Source organism: Rhinichthys klamathensis, unplaced genomic scaffold, assembly GCF_029890125.1.
Source record: "Rhinichthys klamathensis goyatoka isolate OS25496 unplaced genomic scaffold, OSU_Roscu_1.1 h1tg000059l_1, whole genome shotgun sequence".
NCBI classification, from domain to species: Eukaryota; Metazoa; Chordata; class Actinopteri; order Cypriniformes; family Leuciscidae; genus Rhinichthys; species Rhinichthys klamathensis.
Genome location: NW_026606604.1, coordinates 4,709,479 through 4,733,384, shown reverse-complemented (window position 1 = coordinate 4,733,384; position 23,906 = coordinate 4,709,479). Strand labels below are relative to the sequence as shown.

The following is a 23,906-nucleotide window of genomic DNA, read 5'->3' as shown; positions in this document are numbered from 1 at the left end:
ATACAGAGTCTGTCCGCAACGGCGATAGATTGAAGTGCGCGTCCGAGTGAAGACTGTGCGCGAGCCACAGAGAACACTGTATCCACGACACTGATAGCAGCGGACACGAGCGCTCAGCTTGAGTTAAAAAACAAAACATTTTAGCTAGATCTCTTATTTAAGAGCGAACTAAATGAATGCTCTGCTAGTAAACTGGAGATGTTTTATTTGTATTAGGTACATCCGACCGTGCCTCAATGTTTCCAAGAGTGGTGGGTACAAAATGACTCATGACGAAATCTGGTGGGGACGCGTACCCACCGTCCCCACCGAAATCGACGCCTATGGTTTGACATCAGATAAAGATTGAAGAAGTATGACCTTAAAGGCTAATAGGGGTCTCCTCCTGAAATCCAGGGCCTTTTGTCATCTTTTGTTCTAACGTGAGTAACTGACTGAATTCTCATGACTTGATAGTGGTTGATCTAGAGCTGCAAGTAAGTAAGATTTCTTTTGAAAGAAATGAATGCCTTTATTCAGTGAGGATGCATTAAATTGATCAAAAGTGACAAAGACATTTATAATGCTACTAAAGATGTCTATTTCAAATAAATGCTTTTCTTTTAAACTTTCTGTTCATCAAATGTATAATGATATCCACAGAAATATCAATAAAGCACAGCTGTTTATAACGTTTATAAAGTAAGAAATGTATCTTGAATCATGTGATCCTGAAGATTGGAGTAATGGCCGCTGAAAATTCAGCGTTGCCATTTTTTTCTACTGTTTTACTGTATTTTTGATCAAATAAATGCAGTCTTGGTGAACATAAGAGACTTCTTTCAAAAACATTTAAAAAATCTTACGGACCCCAGACGTTTGAATAGTAAGTGTATATCATGCAATTATGAGAGTTTTATTATTTGTATGAATTAGTTTATGGATTAGTTTGGATTTAGTATGTATTCCGGTACTGGCATCCTTTGTTGTTCCTTAAAGAAGATCTCTGATTTTGGGCTTAGGCTCAGAGATACGGTTGTGATTCCTCAAATGTTTTTCCAGGAATGACAGAGGGTGTTGATGCAGGAACATTTCCTGTTTGTGCAAATCATTTTGTGTAGGGTATTCCCTCCCGTCAAGGGATGGCACTTAGAATTAGAGTGTTGCAGGGTGGGCAGAAGTTAGCGACTTGGGGTCTCTTGTTGTTTAGTGTGCACGAGGCCAGCATTTGTCTGTTCGAATTCAATCATGTGGATCTGTGTTCCACCCCTCAGCAATCAGGTACATAGATGAGTGAAAGAGGTCTTATATAACACAGACTATTTCTCTCAGTAACTTCAGCTTTTTTTCAGGGTCTGCATATTTCCCGCATGGCTTCTGTTCATAGTGATTTCTTTATGAATCACTAGACTACAATATTTTTTTTTAATTCTGCTGACAAAATCATCAATCAAGTCAAGAAATCTGATCAAACAAACCCCGTTGCCCTATAATCTACATTGGATACCTGTTCCTCTTTTAAATGTTTTCATGGACTTGCTCCCAATTATTTATCTGAACTTCTACTATTATTCACCTCCTCACTCTCTCTTGTCATCTGACTTAAAAGTGCTTACTGTACCTCGTTTTCGTCTTTCAACAATGGGTGGTAGATCATTCTGTGCTGTGGCTCCGAAACTTTGGAATTCTCTTCCTCCAACTCTTCGTGACACGTGACAACTTCTCTTCCTTCGTGACACTTCTACTAAATGATCAAATCTAAACTAAAAACCTATCTTTTCTCACAGTATTTCCAACCCTCCTCTGTATAGGGTTCTGCTTTTTTGTTACTGTATATTTGTATGTACTATGTGATGATGATGTGTTTATGTTATCTCTGCTTTATGAAGGCGCTTCATAAATAAACCTAATTATAATTATTATTATGATATATTGATGAGCAAGAGAGAGATGTGAGGAAAGTAAGAAATGGAACCTTTCTGTCCAGCGGTTGTTTGAAACTGTCTTTTCTTTTCATAAGTAGGTCCACGCAGAATCTGTGTCCATTTTTGGTGCTGCTGATTGTAAGGAAAGATCTGTAGAAATTCTGCTGTGCCACTAATAATTTCACTTCCATTCATCCTCTATGACTCATTTTTGACTCAAATGCAATATTTAAAGCCCCCCTGTATAATGTAATATTAACAGGAATATATCTATAATATTCAGTATATATTAAAAAATATATTATAAAAAGAAACTGAGTGTTAATATAGGTAAATTAATTAACCACAATTTATGACAATTTGTGATTCCAGATGTTAAGAACTGTATGTTCTTCAATAAAAAAGATTTTATTTTACATCTTGATTGCATGTTGATTTTTTGCATTGTAAACTATTTTAATATACTAAATTATATTAATATTAAAGGTAGGGTATGGGATTTGCAAAACGGCCGGCAGATTTTGAAAATACACAACTCAAAAGGTCCTACCTTCTTTCCTCCAATGCTGGCTCTGACTCGCTTGAGTCATTACCTCACAAGTTTAATTCGTCTAATAAACTGACCTGTGTGAGTAATTCAGCACTTGCGGGTAGTTCGGAAGGATGAAATGTCCTTATTCCTTTATTTCCGCGAGACTCACGTGTGACGCTGATATCTGTCTCTTATTAGCAATCGCGCCCTGCTTCATACCACAGTCATGTTAAAAAACATTAATGTATTCACTTATCCATAAACATTATTAGATCCATCGGCATGACGACAAGTTCCATAATTCCGCTTATGCGTCATCAACCTACGCCTTTGTTATTGTAAGAGGTTAGGTTTTTTTTGTAAAAAAAAAAAAAAAGTGAACAGAATCTTGTTCAATTAAAACCTTGAAAAATATATTTTTTTATGACAAATATAAAAATGCATTTGTGAACATCTTTATTTTTATCTATTTATTTGGGATCAGTTAAAATATGGGATCTTTGCCAGAAGAAGAGAAAACATTATCTTTGAGACTTGACATGTTAAAGTGTGTTAGACAGTGCTGACAGTAGACAAATGTGTGCTCATTGTACTGCTTTGCTTCTTATTATCATAAATTTGAATTCTGCTTAGCTTTGTTGCTTTGTCGCTGCAAATCACTGTCATTACAAAACCCCTCATAAAACACTTAAGTTATAGACTGTCTGTAGTGCTGCAATATTTCTACTTTTTAATTTTGCAATGAATGTAAATCAAGTGGGTGGTTTGTGCTGAATGATCCATTTGGCACCCAGCTGCTTTACTCGGTCCAGTTCCCTCTGGTACTGAGCCTGGCTTAAAGCTCTGGACTGGGACAGCACCGCACAGTAGGACCCTTTCCATCAGACGGCATTTGATATCCTTTCAGCTACACCCCACTGAGAACGCCATCTCTCTGTTGCTGTGCCCAGACACCCGCAACCCCACTTTTTGATCCTGGACCTGACAGCGGTCCGTATCACACACAGTTCACATTGGCCCAGTCTAGATTGGGATCAAGCTGAGAGCACTAATCCACACCAGCTCACGGCTTGCTGACTAAGGTGATCTTGTAGCCAGTCAGTGTTTGGGTTAGGGAGGTTTCTGAGTTTCAGTATCCATTATCAGGAACGCACACTGTAGGAACAAGGCCACCGGGTGGGAGGGGTGCCTCGTTCCCCGCTTTCATTAATGATGGCCTAATTACGCTCCCCGGCCTTTCTTCTCTGCCAAAACAGTCCCCAGTAGAGCTGTCGTCTCCCCTGCAGACATAGTGGAAGAACAGAAGGAACTCTGGGAGAGAGAGAGAGAGGGAGAGGGAGGAACAGAGTTACACTAACGCAGGTAAATGGATCTGAAGCCAAGAGACATTATGACTGACTTGAGAGTCTCTGTCCCTTAAGTGTTATTGGTTGATATCCATCCAGGCTGACACCAGCTCTCCTCTGCCACTTGCCAAGCCGGTGATCATCGTTGAATGATATCTGGCTGCTTCTGTTGGGTTTGTTGTGGGCTTTCCCTCATTATCATTCACTGTGGGTGGAGCTCCATGTGGGAGGGGCTTATTGAAACGCAGGGGAAGTTCTGGCAGGTTTGTTTACCCGTCGATTACATTAAAGGGTTAGTTCACCCAAAAATTGTAATTCTGTTATTAATTTCTCACCCTATGTCGTTCCAAACCCATAAGACTTTCGTTCATCTTCGGAACACAAATGAATATCTTTTTGCTGAAATCTGACTGACTTCTGTCCCTCCATTGACAGCTACGCAACTGACGCTTTGACGCTTCAAAAAGTTCACAAAGAGATCGTGAAATTAATCTATATGAATTGAGCAGTTTAGTCCAAATTTTCGAAAGAGACGATCTCTTTATATGATGAACAGATTGGCCTTGAATTTTTGGAACGACATGAGGGTAATTAATGAAAGAATTTCAATTTCTGGGTGTACTATCCCTGTAAGAGGCATAATAGATCAGTACTCACCATATTGATTGTTCAGGCGACAGAACACTTATAATGTCATTTGAAGTTTGTGAAAAGACTGAATGTTCAACCTCTATGCACTACATTGCGAACGCAGTGTACTTTCATTCCTCAGTCTCATTTTCATTTGTGTCACTATAAATTTGGCATTTACTCTAACTGAGGTCTATAGTTTTTTTTATATTACACTCAGCTCAGCTGTTTTCAAATGCACTCCTTTTTAAATTCTTGCCTAAATAAGCCTTTCGTACTGAATAATCCGATTTTAAAATTCTATTCTTTTAAAATTAAAAGTAAACCATACTAGAAATAAAAATAAATACTTTTGAATTCTAGCCTCAATATCAGCCTCAAATGTCTTGATGGTGCCCCACTATAGTTACCCATATTTACTATTTATGGTGTAATCATTATACCTAGATAAAGGTTCCTGACTCTTTTCTGTAGCTCAAACAGAAGAGCACGGCGCTAGCAATACCAAGGTCACGTGTTTGATTCCCAGGGAGAATGTGAACTGCTAAAATGTATACCTTGAATGCACTGAAAGTTGCTTTGGATAAAAGCATCTGCCAAATGCATAAATGTAAATGCCCTGACATTATTAGTGCTAATGTTTTTTCATTGATTTGTTCAGATAGGAGCTGAAAGTGTTCGGATCCTCTGTCCGTGTGTAAAAGGATCTTTTTAAATGAAGATCGAGAGCAGAACATAAGCAATTACAAAAGCACCCATACTCTCATGCATTGATCGAAAAACTGGAGCAGGAAGAGGTGAAACTTTGAGGCCTGGCCTTGAGGAGCTGGTAGTGGTCTTTTTTGCCCAACTGACGGATTTCCTGTCAGCCTGGAGCCTTCGTGTCCAGATGGCGGCGTTTGCTCAAATGCTTTGAAAGAGCAAAGGTTGAATGTAATGAAGTCTAGTCAATCCTGGAGAGAATCGAGTGAGCTGCATAGATTTCAGTGTCTCGCAGACTAGCTCGGATGACTTGGTTTTGAACTTTTTTCTTATTTTCTTGCTGCTATCATTTCTTTGTCTCTCCCTCCCTCTCCATCCCCTCAGGTTTCTTTCAGACAGTTCTCGTGAAGCGTCTGTCCAATGAGTTCATGCTTGCTGACAGGTGTCCTTGAACCGGGGTCAGACGCTGTCGCTGTATTTATCTTCCGCAAAGTGATATTTGGGAATCAAGCGAAGTCGCTGACATTTAGGAGGGGAGTTTTGAATGGGGATTTGGTATTCGCCTAGAGCTGCATCCCAAATCCTATTTAGAGAAGAGAGTTTGACTCAGGAATGTGTGTTCGGGTGGTATAAGAGCACTTGTTGGGTCTTTGAATGAACGATTTTTAGCCCAACGGTGAAAGATTGTTAGAGTTTCTTAAATTGTGAGGGGCTTCTGGGTTTGCGTCTGTTGGTATTCCCAGCGGTCTTAGAGGAATATTTAGAGACAGGATGGAAACGATGAACCAATGTTCCTACAGCCCTGTATATATAGCACACAGCCTCAATACACACGACCCACATTCACTTCGTCACTCACAGAAAGAGAGAAACTGGGTCTGGAGTACATTCACGACCAACGGGGATAACCTATAGCACAGCACACACACACCGACACATATCTAAAGTTTACAAGCACACACACTCAAATTGTCTATCTTGTGGGTCTGGCTCTAAGAATAATCTAACGGTTAATTCCAGGTGCTACTTCTTTTGCAGGTCACCGTTCGCTGCCGTAACAGATTATTCCATGACCCGGAACAACGTGATCCAGCTGTGCCTGGAACTCACTACCATAGTACAACAGGTAATGACATTCATTGACCAAACCAACTAGATCAAACACTCTCATATTAGATGCTAACACATTGAAATTGACACATCTCATGGAAACAACATTTCTGAGTTTAATTCAACTGGGGAAATTCTTTGAAATATGTATGTAGGTTATATATGGCTAGCTGTGGAGAAGGACTTTCAGAGCAGATTTAGCTCTGAGATTGGTGCAGTGAGAGGTTTTTCATTTTTTGCCAAATATGATGATGAGGGACTAAAACATAAAATATTGAGGCAGCTGTATATTTTCATGTCAAAAAATAAATATAAACAGTTTCAGTTTCAAAATTAAATATGTTGGTATTTCACTGAAAATTGTTAAATGATCTGAAAAATATTTACTTTTATTAAAATAAATTAAATTAAATTGACTTACTGAAAACTTTAAACTTTATTATGATTAAAAATGAGTGTAGTGTATTGTACTATAAAAATATAAATGTATACATTTTAAATGTAATCAGTGTCACATGATCATTCAGAAATAATTCTAATATGCTGATTTGGTGCTCAAAAAACATTCCTTATTGTTATCAATGTTGAAAACAGTTGTGCTGCTTAATATCTTTGTGGAAACTGATACAGTACTTTTTTTAGGATACTCTGATGAATGCTGTAGAAAGTTCAAAAGAAAAGCATTTATTTAAAATGGAAAACTTTTATAATGTTATAATCTCTTTACTGTTACTTTTGATCAATTTAATGCATCCTTGCTAAACATTTATTCATTAAAAAAACGAAACTTTTAAAGTCACCCAACTGTGATGTTTTTTAGACGACGAGACAACAGTTATATGCCTTTGTACTGACACTAATCTCATATGAATTTCTATTACATAATTTTTTAATGATGAAAAATTACTGAGTGCTCGTTAAAGATATTATTATGATATCTCTCACATATCTGCTCCTTTTACGTTCTTCCACATGTTTTAAAAGAGCTTTTAAAAAGCACTATGAGGATGTCAAGAACTACAGCTCATTTGTTTCTGAAAGCATCATGGGTAATGTTGTCCTTTAGAGCAGAGCAGGAAGGGAAACTTGATCAGTCTGAAAAAATCATTCTAGACAAAAGAGAAATATAAGAAAGGAGAAGGATTCAAGGCTGCTGCAGTCATGAGCATGCTAGTGTGTATGTGTGTGTGTGTGTGTGTACCCAGCAGATCATTTTTGGTAGGGTCAGAGGATCATGGCCAGCAAGAGCAGCATTAAATGCATGAATCTGTCACAGCCAGCTCAGCCTGAGCACTCCGCAAACTCTCTCTTAATCCAGGAGAGATTACAGCGTTGAAGTCAGAGATCTGGTTCTAATCTCAACTAATGCAACTAGTATTGAGCGCTCAGGACCAGCAGAGGTCCTTTTCCCAGATCGGCCCCTGTGAGATTAGGTCAGAATTTTTTTTTTAAAATAAAGCCATGTTAAGTTAGCAGGAGTGTTTTTAGCATATGCTATCTGGTTTCTACCTGATCCAAGATAATTCAAATGGGTTTAGATGACCAGATGGACTTTCAGCTGGTTAGAAGAACCTGACTGAGCTGGTAGACAATCTTGTGCCAGCCTAACGTTCCAAAAACCTGCTTGACCTGCTGATTTATCCACTGGTAGTCTACCACTGACTAGTCGCTAGTCAACCACCTATATGAGCTTTAATGACACAGTCCTCATTACTACATCATTGCATTATAGCTTACATCGCTTGTATGGAGGAGCGCCCCCTGCTGGTATCACTGTTACCTCCATCTTAGTTTTTGTTTGTTTGTGTGTGTCTCTCTCTCACTGTTTCGCTGTGTGTGGTGTCTTCTCATGATTTAAAGTAATGGTTTATCCAAAAATGAAAATGTATAAATTTTTACTTCTCTTGTTAAATAAAAGTATAAATAGTATAAATAAACTTTGACTTGACTTGTTCCAAAGATTCTAACTTTCTTCCATGGAACATGAGTGTTTTCAATACAATGAAAGTGAATAAGGTCTGTGGCTGCTCCAGAGAGAAAAAAAAAAAAGCAACCTAACAGCACCATAAAAGTGTCCATCTGCACATATATTTCAAGTCTTCCAAAGCCATATGACAGCTTTGTGATAAACAGACCAAAGTTTCAATATTTATTCATGCACAGAGCTCTCCTTGTCATGTTTAGCAATGTTTGATTTGTGGATAAATTGTTCTTTTGAGTCGGATCTTTTCAGTGAAGTTGGGATAAAATCAAGAATCTGGGATTTGTTAATTCTCTTGAACCCGTATTTAACTGACAAGTACAAAGAAAAGATTTCCAGTGTTTTCACTGATAAACTTTATTGTATTTTGTAAATATAAACACATTTTGAATTGCTGCAACACACTCCAAAAAAGTTTACCAAAAGCATGTTTACCACTGTCTCACATCATCTTTCCTTTTAATTACATTTAAATGTTTGGGAATTGAGGATTCTAATTGTTGCAGTTTTGCAAGTGGAATTTTTGCCCAATCTCGTCTGATACAAGACATCTGCTCAACAGTCCGTGGTCGTCGTTGTCTGATTCTCCTTTTCATGATGGGACGCACATTTTCAGTAAGTGACAGATCTGGATTGCAGTCAGGCACATCCAGTCTTATGTGTAGAGTGTCTAGAAACCTCTCTGATTGTCTTGCTTCCCAAGATGTCATCTTGATGCCATTAAATGTGTCTGTACAATCCCAATATACGCCTCCATGTCAGTGATACCTTCACACAAATGCAAGTCACCTATACCATTTGGACTGATGCAACTCCATACAATGACAGATGTTTGCTTTTGCACCCGTCACTGATGAAAGTCTGGATGCTCCCTTTCATCTTTGGGACTGAAAACTTGATGTCTATTTTTTCCAAAAACAAGCTGAAACATGGACTCATCTGACCGCAGCACACATTTCAACTGTCTTTTGGACCATCTGAGATGAGCTCGGGCCCAGAGAACTCGGCGCTATCTCTGCATTGAACAGATGTGTAGCTTTCTCCTTGTGAAACAGAGATTTGAGAGGCATTTCTTGATACAGCGTCAGACTGTGTTAAGTGACAACGGTTTTCCAAAGTACTCCCGAGCCCATGTGGGTATATATTTAACTGAGCAGCATGACTGTTTCTCATGCAATGCTGTCTGAGGGCTCAAAGGTCACGTACATTCAATGGAGGTCTCCTGCCTTGCTCTACATGTACTGAGATTTCTCTGGTTTACCTGAATCTTTTCACAATATTATGTATTTTAGATGGTGAAAGACTTCTTTGCAATCTTGCATTGAGAAATGTGATTTTTAAATTGGTTGACAATTCTCTCATGACATTTGGCACAAAGTGTTGAGCCATGACCCATCTTTGCTTGCAATGACTGAGAAGCTCTTTTATACCCAAACACGACACCCTCACCTATTATTACCAATTCACCTGCTAATTATGGACTGTTTAAAAAAAACAGTTTAACTTCGATATTATGTAATCTTTTCAGTTCGTCCCAACTTTTTTGGAGTGTGTTGGAGCCATCAAAATCAAAATTTGTTTATATTTACAAAATACAATAAAGTTGGTCAGTGAAAACATTGGAAATTGATGAGAAATAACAAATCACAGATTGTGGTTTTAAATGCATTTTTACAAAATGTCCCAACTTTTCTTGAAAATGGGTTGTATTTCCAATCACGTTTATAAGCAGTTATAGCAGTGCTAACAATACATTTAAAATACACTACCGTTCAGAGGTTTGGTGTCAGTAAGATATATAATTTTTAAAAGTCTCTCATGCTCACCAAGGCTGCATTTATTTGATCAAAAATACAGTAAAAATAGTAAAATTGTGATTTACTATTACAATGTAAAATAGAAGTACAATTAAAAAAAATGATGTTACTTTTATCGTTAAATTTGTGTAAAAGAAGAAATTCATTTGGGTTTGGACTGGATCAACATGAGCATGAATAAATAATGACACAATTTAATTTTTTTATGTAAACTATCTCTTTAGACACTATGCGGTGACATGAGAATGCACGTGTCTTAAGTGCACCTTAAGTCCTAATGACACACGCGCACACACACACACACACACACACACACATAAATATGCACACTGGCGTTCTGCGTGATGATCGATGGCTTAAGTGACAGCACTGGAGAATAGGTACGGAGATGCTCAGGGGTGCTCGAAAGGGAAGTGAATCAATGCGGTTTCATTTCCCGGGAACACTCTTTTCTTTCGCTCTCTCTCTCAAGGCTTTTGCTGTACGAGAGTCTCAGGTGTGAGGGCTGGTTATTACTTTATTGTGATGAAAGGGAAGCGGTGCATGTGAGATCACCAAAGACGATGACAAAAAATAACCTCTCTCACTAAGATGCTGCAGAAACGGAGACATATATTTCTTTAGACCAAAGAAAAAGAGAATCATGACCTCCTACTGGCATTGTTGGGTTTGGGGGGTCAGTGATGGATACAGGAATCCGAGTGGGTGTTGCCATGGTGACGGCTGATGGCTAGAGATCAGTTTCTTCATTATGTTTTCTTTAATATTTCATAAATGCTCAATGTATCCATATACTAAGCAGGGATTTATAGTCTTGTTTGTCTGTCCCTGGACCAAATGTCCTCACCAAATGTAATTTTTCAAGTTTTATTATGGACATTTGTCCCATGAATAGAAAACTATATCACACCATTTGGTTGATGCATATAATACACTGACCATTTATGAAATATTTAAGGACTATTAAGAATATTAAATGACTTACTTGCCTGCTACAAGAAGAAAAAAAAACGCTTCATAACAGCCGTATTCAGTAAAAATGTCACAATGGTTTCGGTAAAGCAGTAGGATTGCAAAATTAAGTTTAATGACAGTGCCGATGTTGCAAAGTTCATCAATTATGAAACAAATTTGATTCAGCTTTAAAGCAGCTCTACAGAAGATAATCATTATTCAGCTCAATTTAGTTCAGTGTTGATTCAATTCAGTTTAATCACTCTGTCAATGTTAGTTCATGAATTATGAAACAACTTCAAAGGCATAAGACTAGACAATCATTATGTGTATTACATGTCTTATTCTTTAATGAATAGAGAGTTCAAAAGAGCAGCATTCATTTGAAATAGAAATATTTTGTAACATTATAAATCTTTTAACTGACACTTTTGATCAATTTAAAGCATCCCTGCTGAATAAAAGTATTATATCTTTTACAAATAAAACAGTATAATTATTCTAAAATACCTCATTCAAAGCAATTTTTGGATTTTCATTGAAAATAAAGCTTAAAATAGTTATTCTACTGTAAAATAGCCTATTCAACGCCTGTTTATACCAATGAACTTTATATTGGAAGTAAAGTTTTCATCAATCATCAATCTCACATTTGATTGGTCCACGGTTAGTGAACATTCTGAATGTGCAGCCTCAACAACTGTATAGACCTCCTCAAACTGTTAATTCCAGTGTAGACACATCTAAGACAGGTTATAATGATCACAATCAATGTACTTGATAAAATGGATCTGCTTGTGACCAATAGACAAGCAAATAGCTGTAAAAAATATCCTGTGTATAAATACACTTCATGTAGACTTACTGTACTTTATATGACACCTGTACAAACACAATCAAATGGCAGATTTGCTATTTTTCCATGAACTTTCACAGTAGTCCCGGCCCCCAGCGGGAACCTCGGGAGCTCCTTGAAATGTCTCCATCAGAGCCTGAATGTTAAATTGAGCCTGGGGCTCTCCTCTGTTCAACATTCCTACATTAGATCAGCATCTGACATTTCTGAACGCAGTGACCCAGCTGTTTGGGAGATTATCTCATATTTTGCAAAATGTTTTCTCAAACGCTCTGTGTGGGTGAGTGTGCACATGAGAGGCCTAAACTGTTTAAATGACAGTAATATCTTACCTCTCCTCTTTGCAGGACTGCGCCGTCTATGAAACCGAAAATAAGATCCTCCATGTGGTAAGTATTTTTCTTCTTTTTTTATGCTGCAATATGAGGCTGATAATGAGCTCTAATGTTTCTCCTGTGAGCTCTGCCCTCATTTCTTCATTTACAGGAAGAATCGTGAGGATGCTCATACTCTCTCTGCCTGCTATTTCTGTGGTAGACAAAATGCCTGACTGATTTTATAACCACACTGTGTTGTGAATAGACGTTTTAAATGTAGTTCATTCAAAAAATGATTCATTTGAGTCATCATTCGGTAGTCTTTTCAGAAGTCCCTGCATTATTGGCCCCAAAAGATTTTTTTTGTAGTAACTTCAGTAGTAAAAACAGATCTAGTATTACATTAAATAACACTATTGCTCACGGTTGTATATTATATTATATTATATTATATTATATTATATTATATTATATTATATTATATTATATTATATTATATTATATTATATTATTAATCACTCCCTGCTAATTAATACAGTGTCACTGGACTTATTCATCTTTAGTTTCACCTTCATAACCTTTTAGTTTGTTTTCATTCATCACATGTGTTCCTTCGTTTGATTTTCCCAGCCTTTTAATTTAACATTGAAATACATTTTAGGGATTATGATTTGTAAAAGATGTGATTCTTCATGTCAATGTTTGTTATTGTAAAAAATTGTCAGGTAACATGACCAGTGGATATCATTTAGTGAACATGTATTATGCCACTTCAGGCCCTGAGGTGAAGTTCCTTTTGCAGTCACAGGAGACCCACATCAAGGCTCTTTGTGAGATTCCCGTCTCATACGCACTAGCACACAGCAGTGTGTGTGGCAGGTCCTGTTGTCGCCACAGACTGCTGGGCTGGGCACAGCTGTCATTCTCACTGAGTCCCACAGCTATAAATACCTTCACATTGCGCCTGCTAGCAGCAGATTTCATTTTCCAGCACCACCCCACCTCAGTTACTGACTGTAGGAGGAGAAACAAACACACCAATGACACCAGATGAAAGCAGAAGTAAAGCAAGAGAGGAAACCATAAAACAAAGTGAATTGAAGTGCTACAGGACCCTAAACAGCAAATATGAATCTGCAATACCTACAGAAGTGAGAAATCCAGGTCACTTTTTGCAAATCCAGTAGCAATTAGTATCATAACTTTATGATACTTTATGATTATCTGATCAAATAGTTGAAAGACTTCAGATTTTTTAAGTTGACATTTACATGTATGTGATTAAAATCGAGGCGTCATTGATGAACAAATAAGCCTGAACCTCGAGCTGAGACTCGGACATAGGTTGCCTTGTGCACAGCTATGGCATATGACACAGCGCTGCCCACAAGGCTATTGCGCCTACATAACAGCTTATTTTTATCAGTTCTTTTCTCTTTGGATCGTTATATTTCTCACAGATTTCTGCTCATTCTAAATCAGATACAGATAAAGCAGCACGGTAAAGATTACATTTATACTGTATGAATGCATTACTGAGAGAGCGATTGTGTGTGAATTAATTCTACCTGGCTGTCTCTCTACTAATAAAATCCATAGCTGTGGATTTTAGTTTCTAAGAAATATATGCTAGAACTTTTCAGTTTCTAAGCTATTTTATTGATAAATCACAGAATAGTGTCGACAATACATTTCTGCGCTACTAAATGTTTCTGTGCGCTCGATCTGCAAGTGATGTGCGAGCTACTCTCTGTATGTATGTGCGTTACAATACAGCAGCGCATTAGTTTAGAAAGCGATTAACTTGCCTGTATAATAACCTGTTTAAAACATGCTTTCACCCAATCAATTTTGAGCATCCATATCCATATAATCAAACATAACTTGAGGAGCTATGTATTTTTTTTGTCATTTTAACTGTTGCAAACGTAGAAACATGTAAAATATGTACTTCAAAGATTTCTTATCCTGTTGCACCCTCTATTGGCCATAATCAGCAACTAGTCAACGTCAAGCTTAAAGGGTCATGGCTGAGCATTAAAGTCGACTAGTCTGTGCAATATACATAGATGCCTATTTTTATGGGCCGATAATCGTAAGCCGTACCCCACTCTTGTCTGAGCTATCGTTATCGTAGTTAGACGCATGTATGAATATTTATATCTGCAATAGACTTCAGCAGATCATTTTGCTAAACTAACATAATACAACAAGATGGAGGTGTCAGCTAACAAGACATTAAAACGTTACCATAGTAAAAGTAAAAACATTCAAAAGTACCACAGTAAAAACCTGTACTATTGAGTTACTGTAATGCATATAAAAACACAAGCCAACACATTCTCTAAGTAACGCAATTAGTTACTTATTAGGGAGTAACACAATATTGTAACGCATTACTTTTAAAAAATAACCTTCGCCAACAATGTTTGCTAAAGTGTTTTGGGAGGTAGGTTGGTGTTGCTAGATAGATAGGTAGATAGATAGATAGATAGATAGATAGATAGATAGATAGATAGATAGATAGATAGATAGATAGATAGATAGATAGATAGATAGATAGATAGATAGATAGATAGATAGATAGATAGATAGATAGATAGATAGATAGATAGATAGATAGATAGATGGATAGATGGATTTGGTTGCTAGATAGGTTGCTAGGTTGTTGGTAGTTGGTTTCTACATAGATAGATAAAGCTATGTGGCAACTAATGTTTTCTAACTGAGCAGTTGGTAAGGTGTTTTGGCAGATGCAGTGGTTAACAGGAAATGAAACAACATTGATTCCCACCTCCTTCACAACATTGATTCCCACCTCCTTCACCCTGAGTAAACTGCACCAATATCCAAGAGGGGTGAAATTTGATTATAATCACTGGGAGATTTCTAAACCAGGATGAAACCTCTATACAACCCAACTTGTTAATCCTGCCAATTAATATAGAACCTTTTCCAAACTAAATTATCACCATAATTATTCCTGACCAACCCACAGCTTTTGTCTTAGTAAGTCTTTTTAGGAATAACAAAGTCCTTCCCAATGGAAATTGCTTCAGAACTGTCACCTAAAACTGTGCCCCACAAACATTGACTTCAGCTAAAGATGCATTCTTGGGTCACGGGACGTTAAACCTAAATTACAGCATATAAATGAGGCTGAGTTGTATATAATAAATGATCACCCAGTGCAGAAAAGAATTTATATGCTCTCTCTTTTTCTCTTTCTGAAGTGTAAGACATTATCTGGAGTATGTGATCACATCATCTCACTGTCGTCAGACCCCCTGGTCTCCCAGTCGGCACACCTGGAGGTGGTTCAGCTGGCTAATATTAAACCTACAGAGGGTCTGGTAAGATCATACATTAATACTTTGCTGCTGGCCGCTGTTCTAATTACTGCTGTTTTTTACTATGTTTTTAAATCAGTTATTTAGATTACATTTGAGTAGAAATCCTATGTAAATATACACTCACCGGCCACTTTATTAGGTACCCCATGCTAGTAACGGGTTGGACCCCCTTTTGCCTTCAGAACTGCCTCAATTCTTCGTGGCATAGATTCAACAAGGTGCTGGAAGCATTCCTCAGGGAGTTTGGTCCATATTGACATGATGACATCACACAGTTACCGCAGATTTGTCGGCTGCACATCCATGATGCGAATCTCCCGTTCCACCACATCCCAAAGATGCTCTATTGGGTTGAGATCTGGTGACTGTGGAGGCCATTTTAGTACAGTGAACTCATTGTCATGTTCAAGAAACCAATTTGAAATGATTAGAGCTTTGTGACATGGTGGAAGTAGCCATCAGAGGATGGGTACATGGTGGCCATAAAGGGATGGACATGGTCAGAAACAATGCTCAGGTAGGCCGTGGCATTTAAACGATGCCCAATTGGCACTAAGGGGCCTAAAGTGTGCCAGGAAAACATCCCCCACACCATTACACCACCACCACCAGCCTGCACAGTGGTAACAAGGCATGATGGTTCCATGTTCTCATTCTGTTTACGCCAAATTCTGACTCTAACATCTGAATGTCTCAACAGAAATCGAGACTCATCAGACCAGGCAACATTTTTCCAGTCTTCAACTGTTCAATTTTGGTGAGCTCTTGCAAATTGTAGCCTCTTTTTCCTATTTGTAGTGGAGATGAGTGGTACCCGGTGGAGTCTTCTGCTGTTGTAGCCCATCCGCCTCAAGGTTGTGCGTGTTGTGGCTTCACAAATGCTTTGCTGCATACCTCGGTTGTAACAAGTGGTTATTTCAGTCACTGTTGCCCTTCTATCAGCTCGAACCAGTCTGGCCATTCTCCTCTGACCTCTGGCATCAACAAGGCATTTCCGCCCACAGAACTGCCGCTCACTGGATGTTTTTTCTTTTTCGGACCATTCTCTGTAAACCCTAGAGATGGTTGTGCGTGAAAATCCCAGTAGATTAGCAGTTTCTGAAATACTCAGACCAGCCCTTCTGGCACCAACAATCATGCCACGTTCAAAGTCACTCAAATCAACTTTCTTCCCCATACTGATGCTCGGTTTGAACTGCAGGAGATTGTCTTGACCATGTCTACATGCCTAAATGCACTGAGTTGCCGCCATGTGATTGGCTGCTTAGAAATTAAGTGTTAACGAGCAGTTGGACAGGTGTACCTAATAAAGTGGCTGGTGAGTGTATTCGTTCATAACTTCATGTTAATGCTGTCACACTAATTGTGATTTATAAACACTTTTGTAAACAAATCAGATTATCTGATCATTTATTTACATATTAAATGCTATTAATTATTTTATTTAAAATAGTATTAGTAACTAATATATCATATACTGTACCATTTAAAAGTTTGGGGTCCAGGATAAAAAAAAGAAGAAATTAATACTTTTAATTTTAACAGCAAGGATGCATTCAATTTATCAAAATTGACAGTAAAGATATTGATAATGTAACAAAAGATTTCTGTTTATATTGCCACTTTAAAAGCTTTAATGTAGTTTTTTTTAGAAGTATAGCTTACAGTCAGCAGTGTAGCTTTGGGTAGCCTGACTGTAGCTGAACTAATTGTAATTATAAGTAACTTGTGTAGCTTGGCAAACAGTTTCAAAGTAATTTCACCAACACTAATCCTTGTCCTACTGAGTGAATATGTGTGTAATGCATGCTTGTGTTGATATGTGATCTAACATATCTTTTATTGAAAGTAATTTCACTTCTGTATATGCATATGAATAAACTAGAAGGGATTTGAAATGTTCTTCAATGTGAGTGTGAGACAGAAAAAGGAAAAAATTTGAGATTATTCATTCTACTCTATTGTCTTTTTCCTTTGTCTCTTAAATCTTAAGGGAATGTACATCAAATCCACATATGATGGACTTCATGTTATCACAGGAACCACAGAGGGGGTAAGAGCCAGTCAGTGTTAATGTGTGTGTTCTAATTCATGTGTCTTTATAATGTATATTATGCTGCCAATAAAACTGATAAATCTCAGCAATTTATGATCGTACTGCTATTATTGCACATGATCAAACCAAATAGCGAGAGAGAGAGAGAAAGAGAAAGAGAGAGCTATACAGACAGGAGTGCTCTCAATAAAGATCCACCGATCATATGATTGAAAGCTCTTAGATTTTGTGGTAGGCAGCTCTAATAGTGGGTGGAAAATGCCCTGTATACTGCAATATAGACTACCCAAAAGAAAAAGGCACAATAAATATTTAATTTGTCATATTTCAGTTGCATCTTTTAGACCGCATTGAGATTAAATTGATAACAAATGAAGATTTCTCAGACAATGTCAAAGACAGATATGTCAAATCTGAGCACACATCTCTTGAGATGAAGAGGATAATCTGAGAAACCTCCATTTGTCTGAGAAATCTTAATTTGTTATCAATTTAATCTCGTACCAAAGTGTGCAGATTCAGAAGTCAAACTATAGATTTCAACATGATCTCATTTCCCATCAAATTCTTTTCAGACCAAATTATCTGAGCTATTCTATCCACATTAATTGTGTTCCTCTGATATGCTCATTCTTTTTTCTATTTACAGTACACTATAACCATGATATCATACGTATAATCAAGTCAATCAATCAATCAATCAAAATCAATAGTTTACAATTGAATTAAAATACCAGACTGCTTTTATATGCAATTACTATAGCTCAAACAGTAGAGCTTCAAGCTGATGCTGGCAACATCAAGGTCATGGGTTCAATTCCCAGGGAATGCATAAACTGATAAAATGTACACTACCGGTCAAAAGTTTGTAATAATTATTACGATTTTTTTTATGTTCTTGAGTCACCAAATCAGCATATTAGAAGGATTTCTGAAGGATCATGTGACAATGAAGACTGGCATAATGACGCTGAAAATTCAGCTTTGCATCACAGGAATAAATTACATTTAAAATATATTAAAAAGTTATTTTTAAATTGTAATAATATCTCACAATGTTACTGTCTAAAAAGTATTTTGCATTTAATAAATGCAGCCCTGGTGAGCATAAGAGACTTCTTTCAAAAATATCAAAGGGATAGTTCATCCAAAAATAAAAAAATTCGGTCATTAATTACTCACCCTCATGTCATTCCTAACCAATAAGACTTTCGTTCATCTTTGAAACACAAATGAAGATATTTTATTTAAATCTGAGAGATTTCAGTCCCTCCATTGACAGTCCACGCAACTACCACTTTGATGCTTCAAAAAATGAATAAAGAGATTTTTTATACACTAAACATCTCGTCTGTTACAGAGCATATGTTTAAGCTTCCCAAGAACCAATGAGATTCATTATGATATGTTATGCAGCAGCTTCGTATGGTTTATATTCGCTGATGAATTTTATATGCGAATAAAAGCGTAGATTCAATTTGTTCATCATATTAAGTGATCGTGTCTCTTCAGAATAATTGGACTAAACCGCTCGATTCATATGGATTAGTTTTACGATCTCCTTATGAACCTTTTGAAGCTTCAAAGTGCCAGTGGAGTAGCTGTCAATGGAGGGACAGAAATCTCTCAGATTTCATTTAAAATATCTTTATTTGTGTTTTGAAGATGAACGAAAGTCTTATGGGTTTGGAACGACATGAGGGTGAGAAATCGAAGAGTGAACTAATCCTTTAATTATTCCATATTTTTGACCCAGAGTGTATACCTTAAATGCAAGGTAATGTTTGGGTAAAAGCATCTACCAAATTCTTAGATGTAATTGCAATACTTAGAATATTGCAGTACGTCTTTTTTATTTGACATTAATTTATTTCCCCCATTAGTCTTTTTATATCTCTCCTTTGCATATCTTTCTTAGTCTCCAGCAGATCGCTGTAAAAAGATTCACGCAGGGGATGAGGTCATCCAGGTGAACCATCAGACAGTGGTGAGTATCTCTTTAGTCATTCAATCCATTTGGCTCATTTATACTTCAATTTTATCATCCATCCATCCACCCATTCATCCATTTCATTTTTTTTCCCCTATGTATGTAAGTCTCACTTTGCATTCAACAGCAGTTGCCCCCTTCCTCTGTGATTGTGAATAGAATTATGGGACTGAAATGAGTTCCATTTGAATTTAAGGGCGTTAACGTGTCCTTGTTAAAGCACCAAGAGGTTTAAAACATATTTCAAGTATTACTTGATGTATTTTCAGCTCATTTCTAGGACTGGGGCAACTATATTCCAATTTGACTAAATTCACAATGCTGATTGAGTGTGTTATGGTGTTTCTGAATGAGACTGGAGGGTGTTTCAAGGGCATAAGAGGCTATAAATTAAGGACTGTGGAGCGTGTTTTTAAGGATGGTCGTATTTAAGTGATTTTTTTTCTCGTGAATATGGAGTGCTTCAATGGGTACTCCAGTGATCATACCATGTGGAGTTCCCTTCAAAGAGTTGATAAAGAGCTTTTTCTGCGTATTCTGTATGTGTGTGTCCACAAGTAATTGTGTGGATTTTTGCTTGTGAAATCAATTCTGTCTGAAATTATTCCCTTAATGTTTGACGTGTATGAGGTGCTGAATAATTCTTTGAATATTTTAATTTGACTCTCAAGTGGTGGCATGTATTATGAAGTTACAAAAGTAGAAGTCTAACTGTTCCCCTTTGATTACAGTGAGTTCTGACAACTCTGTTTAGATTTAAGCTTTTCCTTCCGTTTTACCTCAAGGCATCAGAATTCAACTTCTGCATCAGTTTTTCTTGTTTGTCTTCAGTCATCTTGTCGCCGTGGTGAGGAATGCTGAGCTCTTTTTGAGATTAAAGATCAGCAACACTAAGGCCTCATTAATCTTCATGTAATTAGATTGTCATCCCCTTCATAATTGGATAAAAGTGCCTCTGATAAGCGTTACTAATTCGGCTTGTAGCAAAAAAACACACAGACAAACAATTACCGTAACAATGAGCAGTTCTTGCTCAGGAACAACCTCAGTGAGCGTTCAAGAATGGTGCATTGTGGGAGCTGCTCTATGTAACATCTGTGATTAGTCCCAATACGCTACAGGATCAGGTCCCGTACAGAGATTCCAGCCCATCTCAGTGTGTGTGTATTTGTGGTTGTGTCTGTCTGTGAAGGGCATGCTTAGTGTAAACTGTGTGTGTGAGTCAAGTTTTGCCTACATTGTGGGTAATAAATGTCCCCACAAGGATATTAAAGGATAGTAAAACCTCAAACCACATACATTTTTGGGGACTAGCCAACAGTAAACTGCTTAATAAACACATTAAATTATGTCTTAAAGGGATAGTTCACCTAAAACTGAAAATTGTGTCATCAATTACTCACCCATATGTCGTTCCAAACCTGTAATAATTTTATATTAAACTTTTCTACATTTTATTTTATTTTATTTTATTTTATTTATCCCTGGACCCCACCTTGAAAACCCCAGTTTTCTCATGTTTCTATTGTCACTTTACGCCACTTGAGTCAGTAATAATGTACAATGATTTTTATCATATTTTAGTGGCTTTGTATCTAACAGCACATCTTAATCAATGTAAAATCACTTGTGGTGCACGGCACAGCCTTATTACGTTACTAAACTGTGGAATATTATGAATTAATGTAGTTTAATAATTCATCTGTAATATAAACATCTTTAAAAATGTATAGTTTGCATATTGGGTCACATTATTTTAAAATTATATTTAAACAATTGCCTCTAGCTATTAGCTTCAATTGACGGCTCAGTAAGCATTTTACAACAGTGTAACAGAATTATTTAAACCTTTATAAATATATATAGTCAGTTTATAAACTTCTTTTATTTATCTTGTATTTTTATTTATTATAATATAGTCAGTATTGTCATTTATTTTAACATTCATCTGAATTATTTTATGAATTTTTCCACATTAGGCATTTGGTTCTTCATTCAGGCTTACACATAATATATTATGAACCGAAGGCTCAAATATTGACATTTCCAGGGAATGTCAAGTTCTTCCGTAGACTTCAATGTTGAATAAATGGAAAGATTAGCAAACATCACGCCTTATTAGTGTACACTCATCCCAATATTGTGTGTCAGGAAGCATGTGTGTGTGATACATAGTTATATTTTCTCCATTGTTCACCATAGGCGAATATAGAGAGACGGAAGTTAGCATTTCCTAGCAGTTGCTTGTTAGGTGATGTCTCTGTGTGGCGTTCTTGTCGAGTCTGTGTATGTTGACCCTGTGTTTGTTGCTGTAGGTGGGCTGGCAGTTGAAAAACTTGGTAAGCTCTCTGCGTGGGGACCCTGCCGGTGTGACATTGACCCTGAAAAAGCGTCCCCAGAGCACGCTCACCTCCGCCCCAGCCCTACTAAAGAACATGAGATGGAAGCCCCTGGCCCTGCAGGTAGGATTCAAAATGCCCTGTCCCCAAAGCTTTCATCATTTGGGCTGCACTTTCCCCCTTTATCTGCCACCCGCTCCCTGAGCAGATTAGCTTTAATCGGCTTTTTGTGGAGGATTCCACAAGTTTGGTTCAATACCGGTGACGCTAGACTATTAAAATAAGCTAAAACAACTAAAAATCGAAATATTTCCTAGTATTTGGTTATTTTTATAATAAATATACATATTTCATGTTATTGAAGGTTATTGATATCGTTGTGGACAATGCTCTACACTTTTAGTCGTTTTCCCCAGCCACTCCAAAACAGGTCTGCATACAGTATGTATATGGGTGGGAATATGTTAATGAGCTGATCGTCGTGACATCACCATGGTTGCGTTCTGTGAATGGCCTGTTTGTGCAGTGTTATATACATAAATCATGTTTTTTCAGCATTATTTTCATAAATTAGCAGTTGAACAGTTTTATTTATGGGTCTTTACTGGATATTTAATTGTACAGTTTTACATTTAGATTACCTTTGCCATCATCTTTCGCTAGGGTTGGGTATCGTTTGAATTTAACAATTCCGATTTAAATTTCGATTCTGCTTATCGATTCCGATTCTTATTGATTCATATTTTCGATTCCTATAAAAAACCTTATCATTCACATTTAATCTTATTGCAAAACATTTTATTGTAGCTGAATATAATGAACAAAAATCAACAGGCTAAAGAACACTTACGCAAGGCCTGTGGTTTAAAAATAGCCTACCATAGAAAAACGACTAGCCTAACTAATATAAATTTCAACAAAAGATGACAACAAAAGATACAACTGAACAAAGATATGATTGAAATAAACTAGATAAGATTTTCCGATTCCTGGCCTCAAACATTCGATTCCCAACCCTATCTATCGCTCACTTAAAGTTAATCTTTATCATTTAAAGTGCCCCAATTATGCTATTTTAAAGGTTCCTCATTTTCTCCTACAATAGATTTACATGCACCCAAGGTCAAAAAACACTTTAATTTTCTTATAATATACATTGCAGCATCACCACTTTTCTCACAGCGTCTGAAATGGCTCGATCAATGATCCAGTCTCTCTGAACCCCTTCTTTCTCAGGGCCTACTTTACTCTGATTGGCCAGATGGTTCAGTCTGTTGTGATTGGTCTACCGCTAACGCATGTCGGAAACAAAACACCCATTACCATTTCTGAATTTCAGCTCTGTAGGCTTCCTCAGTACTTGTATACAAAGTGATACAAACAGTAATGATGGCGTTGGTTTTACTGTATCAATTCGAGGCCAAGTCCTCATCCTTTGGAAGTGCATGTGTAGCGATTTACTTTCGCAGCACAAACAACAGCATCAACTTGACATGTCTACAACATAAACCAAACTCTTCCAAACCTCAGCTACAACTACAGTGTTTGAGGGCGGGTCAAAGCAGATGTTTTTTTGTGGGCAGCCAATGAAGACCATAGGCTGGTATCATGCAAATGTGTTACAAACCTACGTAGGTTCATGCAGGAAGAAAACTGGAATTACTGACGACTTGTTTCAGGCTTTCGAGCACTTCTTCCTACTGAAATGTTGTATCACAACCATCAAAAGAGTTTATTTTGTGTTAATCACAGGACTGCTGGGTATCAGAGTTGCTTTTGCGGTTCTTGCGTTGCTTTTTAAGTCGTTTGCACTAACATCACTTACCTCAAACTGCTTTTTAAAAGGCACCTGAAAGTGTTTGTGTCTGTGCCAGAGAGAGCAGATTAGCTTTAATCGGCTTTTGCTGGAGGATTCAAGTTTAGTTCTAGACTTGTGACTAGACTAAACTTTTAGTCATTTTCCCCAACCACTCCCAAACAGATCTGCACTTTGGCGGCTGTCATCTTACATGCTCATTG

The 23,906-nt window shown here is 37.3% G+C and overlaps 1 protein-coding gene across 18 annotated transcripts in view; it reads left to right on the top strand.

Moving 5' to 3' along the window:
- cnksr2a (connector enhancer of kinase suppressor of Ras 2a) overlaps positions 1–23,906 on the top strand; it is a 105,199-nt gene that overhangs the window by 37,018 nt on the left and 44,275 nt on the right. For 10 of the 18 annotated variants that reach the window (XM_056249077.1, XM_056249075.1, XM_056249064.1 and 7 more), the window contains exons 4-9: positions 6,135–6,240; positions 12,180–12,221; positions 15,383–15,502; positions 17,496–17,555; positions 19,477–19,545; positions 21,864–22,010. In XM_056249077.1, the coding sequence (XP_056105052.1) occupies positions 6,135–6,240; positions 12,180–12,221; positions 15,383–15,502; positions 17,496–17,555; positions 19,477–19,545; positions 21,864–22,010 (544 nt within the window). The remainder of the gene's footprint in view (positions 1–6,134; positions 6,241–12,179; positions 12,222–15,382; positions 15,503–17,495; positions 17,556–19,476; positions 19,546–21,863; positions 22,011–23,906) is intronic. The other 8 variants (XM_056249067.1, XM_056249068.1, XM_056249069.1 and 5 more) reach the window with 3 other exon arrangements.